Here is a 14,116-nt window from a genome sequence, read left to right as displayed (position 1 = left end):
ATATTATGTATAAAGGGGCCTTTTTATGCCCTTGGCATTTTACCCAAGAATGCATATATGCTCTGAGTCAATCAGCACTGTTTACTCTGCCTTTGTCTCACGCGCCTTTGTGAGCATTTTAGTCCCACAATGCCTGAAAAGAGGCCTGCAAGTGTTAGTGCTTGAAACGTGACAAAAGTGTCAAGGAAAGGCATTGCTCTGGATGTGAAAATGCATGTGTTGTAGCTGATCAATGCCGGTCAGGTGTCATGTGGAACTGGGTCGTCCATTAGACCGAGCTATGTCAACCATTAAAGAATTCTGCTTCAAGAAGAAGCCTACAGTTTTGGAGCAGGATGAGCCTCATCCCACCTAGTCTCCCACCGATGCAATGTAGGTGTAGGAGCAGAGTAGGAGCGACAGCAATGAATCATTTATTGCTGTTTGTACATATTTTATGTTTTTGTTAATACTGAGGTTATTATAATAAAAAATATATTATTTTATTTATAAAATTATATGTTTGCCATCTGCATTATTATCAGCACTATTATCGATACCTCAATGAAGCCCTCATATATCGCTCATGCGTAAGGAATAACGCTGTCGGGAACGCATCTCCGTATAAACCCAGGTATAATGACCCCTTTTAGCACATTTTTGACGAGTGCTGTCTTCTCCAGGAACACATCCAAAGCGTTAAGCGAGGTATTACTGTACTTGTATCTGTATCTGTTGTGTCTGTTTACACTGTGTCTGTTGTCTGTGCTCCCTTTCAACCGTCGTAGCTGTTCAGTCTAGACGTTAAGGATGCTTGGTTGTCATTCCTCCCTCTCAACTCTCCTATTGTACTTGATTCATGGTCCACTTCGCAAAAGGTGTGGTCCACTTTGCCCAGGTCTTCCACTTTACTTTACAAATGGTCTTGCATGCTTGGCTAGCTTAAATATTATAGCCATGCAACTGCCATGTTAAACTTGCATCCTGCAATGCAAATGACAACACTTTTTGAAATCACTTAAATTTTTGCATTCTTTGCTCAATCAGATGTTAAGACAAAAATATATGGTAGGCTTCTCTCCAAGGCAATTTTCTCCCTCAAAATGGTTTACAGAGTGATCAAATGAAGCATCATTCCTTAGCTGGTCTACTTCACCCTACACCATCAAGCAAAACTACAAAGTTTAAGTGAGGATGTATTTTTTTTTAATAGCAATGTTGCACTTCAGTGTTCCTTTTGGCTGGTCCTGTGTCAATAAACCATGAGGACATTACTGGCTTTGAGTTTCGGCCAATTTCAAGCATAGGCAGAAGTAACCATGCAGACTTCATTTAAAATTTGTAATGTTCAGTCCTGAGAGTAACAATGCATCAAGCAGTGAAATGACTGTGCAAGTGGTTGTAGAGTAATGCTGTTTATTGTATTGTAGTGTCCAAAAGTTGGGGTTAACAAGCCCCTCCATCATAATCAGTGGGACAAATAGTTAATAAAGTATCGCAACGTTTATTTTTTCAAAATTTTCAACACTTAAGCTATTTTCACACCTCTGAATTATGTGATCAGTAAACCTGGCGTACGCAAGTCCTGCATCACATGTCGACTCATACAGCACGGTAACAGACAGACAGCATGATGTCCGTGTTTCAGCGATTTGTTACAGAACCTCCGTCATTCATGATGGAATGACCCAGCACAGGATCAAGACCAAGAAAACGAAACATTGCATTGAATTTCGCTATGCAATGATCAATAGCCTTTTACCAAGACTACTTACATGCACAAAAGTTAACGGCAACCTCTCAAACTGTGAAATGATGTCAAGCAAATGAGCCAATCTTCCTGTTGAACAACATACTATATGGTTATGATCAGTGGGTTCATTCAAATATGAGGTATTGGAATATATAAATTACATGAGCGACATCAGAAACTGCACAACAGGTAGTCATGTGATTATTGGATGAACATAGGAAAACTATACCAGGTTGCTTTCCCTTATATAGTAAATGGTTGGCATGTGATATGTTTCAAGATGTGCATGCACAAACCGCAGGGGCATCGGGTGCACTAATGAAGACGGAGCAGCGTTGGCATGGCAGGAAGGATAGGATGATTGACAGAATGCTGCTTACGAGCTGAGAAAGACTGCGTTGTTCTTCACAAACCAGGCTCGCCAGCTCAAGCAGGATCTATAGCCACAAACATAAAGAGGTATTGTAAACTTCCAACATTGCGCTGGACCACTAGAACACTTGAACTTGGCTTCCTGCCAGCCTCAAGAAATGCAGGAGTGTTGATATGAACAGAATTATACTCTTTCGTAAATGGGAATTTCATCTCATTGAATCTAAACACTAGCTTGAATGTTGAAATAGAAAAAATACATTTAAAAAATTGGTCAAGCAAGAAGTGAGAGCACAGTGCCGACCTGTAGCGATGAAGAAGTCCTGTGCAAGATCAGGGCTCAAAATCAGGCGGTAGCGCTTGGACATTCCCGCATGTTAAGACGTTATCGAATAAACAAATAGGATGACAAGAATGAGGTGTAACTTGGAACTACAATTAGACATCAATGCATTGATGAATGTGCCTCCGCCTGCATTCGATGTCCATGCACCAATACGTTTGATCTCCATTAAAGGTAGGATTAAAAATTAAAGGTCACATAAGAAAAGAAAAAAAAGAGATAGAGAGAGAGGAGAAAGAAAAGAGATAGAGAGAGAGAAGGAGAAAAAAAAGAGATAGAGAGATAGAAGGAGAAAAAAAGAGATAGAGAGAGAGGAGAAAGAAAAGAGATAGAGAGAGAGAAGGAGAAAAAGAGAGAGAGAGAGAGAGAGAGAGAGAGAGAGAGAGAGAGAAGGAGAAAAAAAGAGATAGAGAGAGAGATGGAGAAAAAAAAGAGAGAGAAGGAGAAAAAAAAGAAAGAGAGATAAGTAGACAAGAGATGGTGAATTAGATACCTCTAACTAACTAGGGTTTATAGATACCTCCAACAAGGACAAGCAGCATTAGATACCTCTAACTAGGGTTTATATATGGTCTGCAAAAGTATTGTTACGGATCTGGGACGACGGCGCTCCCCTTGCCAAGGGGGGTTAACCCCTTGTCCTTTATACTGGCCGTCGCCGATCCTGAAGCTACAACGACCTTCCCGGACCGACGGTAGGTAGGGTTTGTTAGGCCGAGGGGTTCGCTACGTACCTAATTACTACCGCCAGCCAGGAACGAGGGAATAACTTCTGCTCGAACCACGGTTTTAGATGGACTAGTTGCCGAGCGGTTTTAGCAACCCGAAGTTCGAGCCATTTATCAAGGACTAACCCGATTCTGAGCGTTGGCCAAATCGTGCCACAGGTGTTCAATGGGTAAAAGACAGGGACGATCGGACGAGCATGAAGAAGAAGACGAAGGTAGGAAGAACAGATATTTATTAATTATTTACACAACCACAATCAAAGAGAGGAAAATATAAGAAATGTAATTTACAGGGAAATGGAAGGAGCAGAAGGACACAGAGCAATTCCTTAAACAAGCTTAACTTATAAATCCCAGACAACACAGAGGACAGACGACGAGCAGACTCACACGACTGGGGAAGATGGATGCCAGGGATCGATGGTTGGGAAGGCAGAGAAAGGGCCAGGCAGATGGTAGATGTCGAGGTCCGGCTCCAAGCGCGCGCTCCGATCCACGCTTTTGGGGTCGAGGCGAAAATCCCGGGAAACAGCTCCGCTCCGGGCTGGCAGCGAGGAGCCGGCAGCTCCACGTATTCGGCTTCACACCGGCAGCTTTCTTTATTCGTCCTCCGCCTCCTGCATCTCCGAAGTTCTCTCTACACTCCACAGAATCTGCCTCTGGTCCAGCGCACCTCCCTCAGAACTCTCTCTCTCGTCTGGCCCCTTAGGCATCTCTCTCGGTGGGGGCTGAGGCAACGGGTTTTATAGGCAACACCCTAGAATCTTCTTGAACCTCCTCGAAGTTTCTTTCCTCCGCCCTCTCAGGCCAAACCCCTCATGCTTGGTTGGTTGATCGAGGGCTGGCTCACTCCTCCTTCTGATGATGAGGTGGGGCCACACCCTTCTTCTCCGAGTTGACCACGCCGTAATGGAGGCAAATGCAGTTGGCAATAAAGCAATGCGGTTGGCAATGGAGGTTTTGGGCAATTGAAAGGGGATCTATCTTATTTGATTCGGTGCAATGCAATGAACTTGTGGAAAACACAGAGCCTTATACTGACATAGAATAAAGAAATAACTATTGAGGGAAGCCTATGATTTGCTACGTGTATGCGATGGACTAGCTAAAGGGACGACCTTTGACCTTTACCAATTGATGGATGTATTTACAAAGAATTACTATTTACAGAGGGTGATATTTACAATAATTACACCAAGTGCAGGGTTTCCCAAATCCGTTACACTGCACCCTCATCCTCCAGGCACGTCCCGGACCTATAAAACTTTACTTAATGTGACACATAGGTGTAATTCCCTCTACAATTAATCTGACCCTGAGTGTGACCATTTTAAAACACAAATAAGTATGTCCCGCTGTTGCATTGCACCCTGCCTAGCAGATTCACGCCCACAGGATAACCAAATTGCGGAATTAATTCGCAAACTAAACATGAACAGTGGGGAGCATTATTTACAAGTTACACTATTTCATTATTTACAAAATGCAACCCAGGACCTGTCATTGTTTTTGGGGAGACACAAAAAAAGAAAATCCTGTGGGAGGGAGGGAGGAGACAGCATGCACTGCATCGACGCACCAGCACCAATAAACACCAATAAAGAGTACCAAAAAGCACCAATCAGCACCAGAAAAACACCAAAGCACCATCCAGTGCTCATTGCACACATTTCATCACAATAAAAACAACACACTGATGATCTTATTCTTCTCTGCTCCCTCTGCTGGCCGTTATCGTTCTTGATGTTCTCAACTCTTGTTGTTCTTCTTGATCTTCTTGCTTGCGGCCTATTTTTTAATTTTTTTTGTATACAGAGTCGAGGCTCGTGAAAGAAAAAAGGCACACAACGCGTCCATCTTTTTATTTATGGCCAACAGGGGCCGACTATGGGTGGTTCACCTGTATGGCTTGGTGCCACCTCACCGAGGTCCGCAAGCAAGATCTCCCTTGGGCCATCGTGGCCGGTCCCAGCAGAGGGGCTAGGCCCCAACACGTGGGGTCCATCAGTGGTGCTCGGCCACAGTACCATGGTCCATATGGTGGTGCTCGGCCACAACAACGTGGTCCATAAAGTGGTGCATCGATGCAAGCAGCTGGTTGCGGGAATTTCGGGCACACAGACGTGGCCCCCCACCGCACGCTCCCCTCAGTGCCCAGAGAGCACGATCCTCGATTGGGAGAAGGAAGACAGAGAAGACAGGTTAGCGAGGGCAAGGGCGCAAGGGTACACATCAATAAAGGTAATGCAAGGTGAGGTGCGCCTGGAGACCGAGCGGAAACAGCTCGTCCCTATCGTACGTCACCCCACCCGTCACCTGTTCTACCCTTGCCCCTTACCCCCGTATTTACAAAATCTACACACTTACCAATTCGTCACTACTGTCTCGTCTTCCCCATATTTCCCTTAATACCAAATTCGTCACCACAATCCCTCTAACCAAATTTGCCACAAATTCAAATTTCTCATCAATTCCTCATAAGGAGGAAGAGATGGAACATCAAGCACAATGTCACACCCACGTCGTGATGCGTCTCACAATCCAAACATTTGCACACAAAAAAAAACAACAAACCATGGCACGGTGTGGAGCACCGTCGTCACCTCAGGTGAGTGGATGCAGATGGTGCAAGGAGATTTCCATCCTAATTACCTTCTAAATGACTTTAACACACTTTACACTACCTGGGGTCTTTCCCTGCCAATCCATTGGCTATCTTACTCTATACGGTTCTAAAAACCAATTCCCATTGACCAAACTGTGGTGCTCATCAATATGGGGTCTCACTCCCCCGGTTCAACTCCCTGTGCATTCGCACAATTTCTGGGCTGAGTCGTGTGGCTCTCCCAGCAGGTCTACCCACCTGCACACCTCCACCACTGCAGTTGCCTCCGAGCTTACCTGCTCCTTACCCTACCCATCTACCTGGGGAAGGCCCTCCCTGGCGCTTACCCCCTCGGTGCCCTCTCTGGCACTGGGCTACCCGGGTCCTTCCTCTGGATCCTCGGGCCCCATTGAACTCTACCGGCTCCCAGAGCCCACCTGCGGCCTCACCTGGCCGACATCCTAACAGTGGCGGAGCGCCCATTTAACTACACGCACTAACAGGCCACACGCCCAGCCATTTCCACTTCACTAATGCACCCATCCAAACACCATTCTTCCACACGCACCACAGATGCCAATATCCAACCACAATTTACCTATACCCTCTACCTAACTCTTAAACTACCCTCCCGGGTATTCCTGATAGAGGTCCATCCTCCCCATGCACTCCCTTCGCACCAACCACTCCACTCCACATTTTCCACCATACTCACTCCACACCATCCATTCCATACTCCATACCAGCTATTCCACACAACCATTCTCCATACACCTGTTCACTTGCACACCTGTGCAATCACACCTGGTGCTTCCTGCACCCTCCTTCCTCCCAGGCTTCTTCATTCATTCAATACAATGCACAATCACAATTATTCCTCACTAGGGCATGCCCGTACTATATATATATCTAAAATTATATCCCCCCCCTCTATTTACATGAAATGGTTTGGTCCATTCGCAAAGCCAAAGCGAACGGCTTGCGAGTACGGTGACAATCCCCCCCCTCTATTTACATGAAATGGTTTGGTCCAAAGCGAACGGCTTGCGAGTACGGTGACAATCCCCCCCCTCTATTTACATGAAATGGTTTGGTCCAAAGCGAACGGCTTGCGGAGTTTGGTAAAGAAATCGCCATAGCGTGCACAAACGCGCAGGAAAGCGAAAGAATCGCAAATTAGTTTTAATTAGTTTTAAAACATAGTTTAACGCCAACATAGTTTGCCAACGTGAAATAAATGAATACGCTCTCAAATGTGCCGTCCGAGGCAGAGTCTGTTCGGCACGTTCGGCACACGTGATAGCTCGCTGCTCTCTGATTGGTTGAATCGTTTTTTGGACATAGCTCGGTAACTACTTCTCCGATTAATATGAAACCTTGAAAAGGCACATCCTCAGGTCCCCAGAAATATACCTGGCAAGTTTAAAGTATATCGGACCCGTGGTTGTCGAGAAACAGCGGTCACAGACACACAGACATACACACAGAGATTACTGGAATTATAGATAGATACACTGCTCCATACACTTCCACGCTCAATACAACCCACACTCGCACTTTTCACCATACACTTCTAACTCTCCTTACCATTGCCTCAGGCACCCAAATTCTCCCACGCTCATGCACACATCTCTCCCGAGCATTGCCCCTCAATTGCTCATTTGCTCAACATCAAGATTCTCACACATACGGCATCATTTAAGCTACCTGGTGCCCTTCTAAAACTCGCGCTTCCTAATCGCCCCTTATACTATTGCGCATACCACGTCATTATAATCCATTCTAACCTCTCTACGTCCCCGACTACCTGTACAATGTCGCTACTTACCTCTACCGTTACATATTGTCATTTCTAAGTCCCTATACATTATCCAAACCCTCCCTCAGCGAGCTTACACTGCCATAAACCCCATAACTAGTGCTCATGTGCCCCGTGAGGGATGGTGGATTTGCCATCCCTCCACCTCGGGCGTCTCCCATTATCAATTTTGCCCATCAAATTCCAATTCTTGCGAATCCAAAATTTGCCAATCATCTGCCAATCAAATTTTTGCTCATCAATTTTTGCCAATCACCAATTTCCTACTCCTACTCGTCCATTATTCCGAGCCTCTGTACGTCGTTACATTCTCAAAGCCCAGCTTCGGAAAGCCGAGCAATGAACGCGGGTGGTTTTGTCGCCTGCAGGTTGAGTCCGTCCAGCATTTGGTTCAACGGAGGCGGCATGCTCGGGCCGAGATTCCACGCACCATCTCGGCGCGGAACCTTTCGGTCTCCAGCCCGATCCCGTCCGGCCGGAACGCCGCAACCACAAGGGGGCGCCGCTCCGGTCCCTCCTACCTGCCCTTGAACCGGACCGGTCGCTTTGCCCGGCAAAGCCTAGACTTGACCGTGCGGGGCGGGGCCAGGCCCGAATCGTGCATGACGCTTCGAAGAGAAGCGACGCAGAACCGATCCGCGCCGAGCCTCGCATCCAACAAAGCGCACCGCGCACCGAGTGCTCGCGTCGGCTATCCGTCGCCCTAAACGCTGCCCCATTTAACGTCGATGCCTTACTCGCCTGCTCACACGCATACGCGACCCGTTTTACACTCACCAAGCCCGGCGTTCCAACGCCGCCCGTACATTCCACACACTCCGTCCATTCCACCACCGCACTCCCTGTTACACACCACACCTCTCGTGCACCCTCTTGCGCACACTCGTCGTTCGCACACTTCGTTCCACACCTCTCCTCCGTTACGTCCTCCGTAACACTCACCATGGGCGTGCACTCTCGCATCCATCCACTCACGAGCTTCAATGGGCTCTCCCGCACCCGCGCCACAACCAACTCAGGTGTGCTTTCTCGCACACTCTTGCCGTCCATCCCAAGCGTGCATCGTCGCACCCGCTCCTCCACCAACTCACTCTCCGGGTCACTCTCACCCTCGCACGTACACTCCATATCGCTCTCACTCTCTGTGTCACACTCCGTACACTCCGACGTGCATTCCCGCTCGCACTCGGTTTTACTCCCACACTTTAGAACACACTCACTCGCCGACGCACACTTTTTCCTCACACGAGTGCCATTCTTTCGTGCACCACGGACCTCCCACAAACGCCCGGGTGTCATATCGACCCCAATCGCGCGACAATTCTTTTTGCGCCAAACACTTTGCCGAAAAACCTCTTAGCACCATACACAGCCCTTCTCACCTGGGGGATTCTTCTTCCTCCTCACTCCGACACCTGCAAATCTTTATAAGGAGTAAGCACAGCATCACGATGCGAATTCAGACTTTGTACAATTTCCATTCCTCCCTGCCGCGAGTGCTTTTCTAAGCCCCCGGTCTCTCCAATTTCAATTCCCACTACTTCTTTTTCTTTATTCACCTCGACGACCGCTGGCTTTATTAAAATTCCCTCTACCTCAGCGGTCGCCGGCTTTTCCATACCCCGGGTCGCGATCTCTATACCCCTCATTTTACCCGCGCTTTGCTCCGCCTCGCTCAACCAGCGCTTCTCGACCCGCTTTACCTCGTCACGTACCCCTGGGACCTGCTCGACCAACCTGCGGTCTCTGTCCCTCTCCGCTTCCCTTACCTCATATGTGGCTTGCCCCCTCGCCAATCCCTCGTTTACTTCCCCGATTTGGTCACCCATGTCCTCCAGTTAGCCCCCTAATTTACCTTCTAGCCCTTCCAACCTGTTGTCTAACCCCTCAAATTTGGCTTCTAGCCCCCCGGTTTTGCCGTCGAGCCCCCCGATTTGGCTTCCCATATCATTCCTCAATTCCCCAATTTGATTGCCCAAGTCCCCAATTTGGGCACTAGTACCCCTCGCTTCGTCCCTCATTTTATCCATCTTTGCATCCAGTTGGGTCAGGAATAACCTAAAATCAAACCCGACTGGCACAGCAGCCCCAGCCGCCACCGCGGGCTCGACCTCCGCGGCGCCACCACTCTGTGCACCCCTAACCTCGTGCGCGAGGCCACCATTTTGTGCGTCTGAAACCTCCGCTACCCAATGCGTATTGCCTTCCTCTTCCCATTCCTCCCCGGGATCCTGGGTTGCCTCTAACCCTTCTTCTTCTACCCCCACCGGCATCCGGTCGCCTTGATTATCCATGGCGCGATTTAATTTGGATTTTAAACAGAATTTCCGCCGCTCATAATTTCGACCAAATTTCTAGATGTTAAAAATTTGGTTCGGGTCCAAATCCCAACTCCTCGACACCAATTGTTACGGATCTGGGACGACGGTGCTCCCCTTGCCAAGGGGGGTTAACCCCTTGTCCTTTATACTGGCCGTCGCCGATCCTGAAGCTACATTGTCCTTCCCGGACCGATGGTAGGTAGGGTTTGTTAGGCCTAGGGGTTCGCTACGTACCTAATTACTACCGCCAGCCGGGAACGAGGGAATAACTTCTGCTCGAACCACGGTTTTAGATGGACGAGTTGCCGAGCGGTTTTAGCAACCCGAAGTTCGAGCCATTTATCAAGGACTAACCCGATTCTGAGCGTTGGCCAAATCGTGCCACAGGTGTTCAATGGGTAAAAGACAGGGACGATCGGACGAGCATGAAGAAGAAGACGAAGGTAGGAAGAACAGATATTTATTAATTATTTTCACAATCACAATCAAAGAGAAGAAAATATAAGAAATGTAATTTACAGGGAAATGGAAGGAGCAGAAGGACACAGAGCAATTCCTTAAACAAGCTTAACTTATAAACCCCAGACAACACAGAGGACAGACGACGAGCAGACTCACACGACTGGGGAAGATGGATGCCAGGGATCGATGGTTGGGACGGCAGAGAAAGGGCCAGGCAGATGGTAGGCGTTGAGGTCCGGCTCCAAGCGCGCGCTCCGATCCACACTTTTGGGGTCGAGGCGAAAATCCCGGGAAACAGCTCCGCTCCGGGCTGGCAGCGAGGAGCCGGCAGCTCCACGTATTCGGCTTCACACCGGCAGCTTTCTTTATTCGTCCTCCGCCTCCTGCATCTCCGAAGTTCTCTCTACACTCCACAGAATCTGCCTCTGGTCCAGCACACCTCCCTCAGAACTCTCTCTCTCATCTGGCCCCTTACGCATCTCTCTCGGTGGGGGCTGAGGCAACGGGTTTTATAGGCCCCTAGAATCTTCTTGAACCTCCTCGAAGTTTCTTTCCTCGGCCCTCTCAGGCCAAACCCCTCATGCTTGGTTGGTTGATCGGGGGCTGGCTCACTCCTCCTTCTGATGACGAGGTGGGGCCACACCCTTCTTCTCCGAGTTGACCAGGCCGTAATGGAGGCAAATGCAGTTGGCAATAAAGCAATGCGATTGGCAATGGAGGTTTTGGGCAATTGAAAGGGGATCTATCTTATTTGATTCGGTGCAATGCAATGAACTAGTAGAAAACACAGAGCCTTATACTGACATAGAATAAAGAAATAACTATTGAGGGAAGCCTATGATTTGCTACGTGTATGCGATGGACTAGCTAAAGGGACGACCTTTGACCTTTACCAATTGATGGAGGTATTTACAAAGAATTACTATTTACAGAGGGTGATATTTACAATAATTACACCAAGTGCAGGGTTTCCCAAATCCGTTAGAGTATTTTCAATGGGAACATTACCTTTGACCTGCTCAACCCAAAATTTAATCAGTTTATCATTGTATTGCGGCCCATACTTGTGCCAAGTTTGGTAGAAATGCACTCAGTGCTTCACACGTTATCATGGTAACCAAAAACCTGTAACGGATGAAAGGAAGAGTAGCTGGCCATCAAAGAGTAGCTGGTCAATTGGATCGTTAAACTTGTGACCCGTCTGCCAGTATTGGTGAATGTTAAAGATGTCTTTCCCAAAGAGTTGGCAACCAACTGCGGCAACATGAACAAATTACAAATTCCTGTTCTAACCAGCTGTTGGGGTTCTGCCAATCAGCGTCTCGTGGTTGCCCAAGAGACACTGCATCAAAGGACTGGCACCCTACCAGGATAAAAACAAAATGGTCCCTCTACCATGTTTCAATGCAATTAACGAGTCCCCCCGGTCTGGAAATGACATGCATACACAAAAACACGCACGCACATGCACACATGTGCAATATTAGACCAGTGTAATTACTTTAGACAGTATAGTGTACTGAAAAAAGTACTTTATGGAATCTTAATTTTTGGTTGATTGGTTTTATATGTTGGTGTAGGAAAGTAAACATAAATATGCTTTTTGTAAACTTCACAACCCCAAAAAAGGTTATTTTGAAAATGTCCCATGTCATGCAGCATAGGAGCTTGGTATGTAGAAGGTATTTTAGAAACACTGCAGTCTTTGTATGACAGGTTGGTAAGGAGATGGTGCACTGACTTTTGAGCTGTTTCATCTGCGTTTGATTCACGACCCGACGATAAACTGAAGGACTGGTGCTTCGCAAGCAGAACGGTGCAGCACAAATTGTCACATTTTTAGCATTCGTTGGTAGACTTTAAAGACACCCTGAACGAATGAGAAATTCCTGCCCAAATTAGCTCCAGACAAAGCTAACTGGCTTGTGAAAGACTTGTCAAATTTACGTCTTAGTTAACCCTGCAATAAGATGACGATGATGATGGATGATGGATGAATGATGGATGGATGGATGGATGGATGGATGGATGGATGGATGGATGGATGAAGAATGATGAATGATGAAAATGAAGATGAAGATGAAGATGAAGATGATGATGATGATGATGATGATGATGATGATGATGGTAGTAGTAGTAGTAGTAGTAGTAGTAGTAGTAGTAGTAGTAGTAGTAGTAGTAGTGCTTTTGTTGGAAAGGTTACAGAGATTTGCGTTCAGAGCTCATGCAAGCTCAGGCAAACATATGTTCCCAGTTTAATGTCGCTCAATTCCTCATCTCTGCAAGTCCATGGTTTGAACTACAGTAGACAAGGTAGAGCATTTTGAAGAGAAAGCACCACCAAGACAGATAAGGGGAAGGTAAAAGAACGCCAAAGAACACCAAAAAAAAAAAAGAACGCCAAAGAACACCAAAAAGAATGCCAAATAACACATTTATACAAATAAGAGCAAAATATCTTGTGGGGAGACCGTACAAAGTGCATCATTTATAGTCCAGGTTTCCTTAAACTTTTGAACAGTGTTACTATATTCTGCCGCCTTATACTCCGAAATAATGCGTGAGCGTATTAAGCCCTTCAGACATACAGAACTGTGTTCCACCACATCTTTCTCAATTTTTGCCTTCCTGGTTTTATATATTGCCATTTTTGCACAGGCTAAAATAAAGTTAACAAGGAGATCTCGTGACTTGCTTAGTTTCTTTACCGGGTGCCCGATGATAAAAAGTGTTGGAGAGAAGTGAAGCCAGAAGCGCAAGAGAAGATTTTTCATCAGTAAGAACACTGGTTCAAGACGGTGGCATTGAAGGTATATGTGAAATATAGTTTCCCTTTCACCACAAAAGCAGCAATCCTCTGAGACGTTAGTGAAGTGCCGCATCATAGATCCAGAGCTCAGTGCACCATGTAGCAACCTCCAACTTAAGTCTGCCATCATTCTTGGCGTTGGGTAGAGATAGAGTGAATCCCAACGTGGATGAACAGTCGAAGGAAGTGGAAGAATCTCACGCCAGGGAGTATCCAGTCGGGTTGCAAGAGCTATATAATGGAGCGAGTGGATCACTAGCAGGTATATATTTTTCCTTGATAGCCCACAGAACGACATTTCCACTGTGCCAGGGGTCTTACTCATATTGTTTGCAGGTATTGGCTGAGAGAGCTCGCAACATCGTGGTCGGATTTTAAAATCCATGGAGTTACCGATGGACATCTGTGGACCCTCTTTGGACCCTCTTTGGGATTCTCTAGATATTCCAGACAATCGGGAGGCAAGGAGCTTTTGACCTCTTCAAGTATCCTGGAGGGGATCCTGATTGTCCTCAGGCCCATTTTCGCTGCGAGTTCCTTGGGTAAAAGCGTTCTCTTACCATCGTTCAGAAGGTCTCCCACTGTGGATATGCTACCAGCTAAGAGGCTCCTTCTTACTGAAAAGGAAGCCAGAGTTGGGCCCTGTAGAAGAGGGTTGAGAATGAGCGGTTCTTCTAACAGGTCCTTGGGCCTGGATAAGGAACTGTTCTTTGTACGTCGACTACATTCCAAGCCTTCAGCATTTCTTGATAAAAAGGAGGCAATGTAGCACTAGACAGGCTCCGAGATGTAATGATGAAAAGATTCCTTTTGTACCCAAGATTGAGCACTTTGCTGAAGAAGTTGGATGCCAGTGAGCACCATTGCGGTGCAGGGTTCACATGTAGGTAACGTTGTATGGTCTTCAGCCTGGATGCGTGGTAGT

General features: G+C 47.0%; 1 protein-coding gene across 4 annotated transcripts in view; it reads right to left on the bottom strand.

Annotated features, from left to right (window-relative positions):
* Positions 1 to 14,116, bottom strand: part of PDE5A (phosphodiesterase 5A) — a 209,258-nt gene that overhangs the window by 132,582 nt on the left and 62,560 nt on the right. For all 4 annotated transcript variants that reach the window (XM_078783484.1, XM_068102486.2, XM_068102484.2 and 1 more), the window contains exon 6: positions 2,029 to 2,169. In XM_078783484.1, coding sequence (XP_078639610.1) covers positions 2,029 to 2,169 — 141 coding nt within the window. The remainder of the gene's footprint in view (positions 1 to 2,028; positions 2,170 to 14,116) is intronic.

This window comes from Myxine glutinosa, chromosome 8 (assembly GCF_964187855.1).
Source record: "Myxine glutinosa chromosome 8, kmMyxGlut1.1, whole genome shotgun sequence".
NCBI classification, from domain to species: Eukaryota; Metazoa; Chordata; class Myxini; order Myxiniformes; family Myxinidae; genus Myxine; species Myxine glutinosa.
The sequence above is the reverse complement of the archived record's forward strand: the minus strand, read 5'-3'. Positions and strand labels throughout refer to the sequence as shown.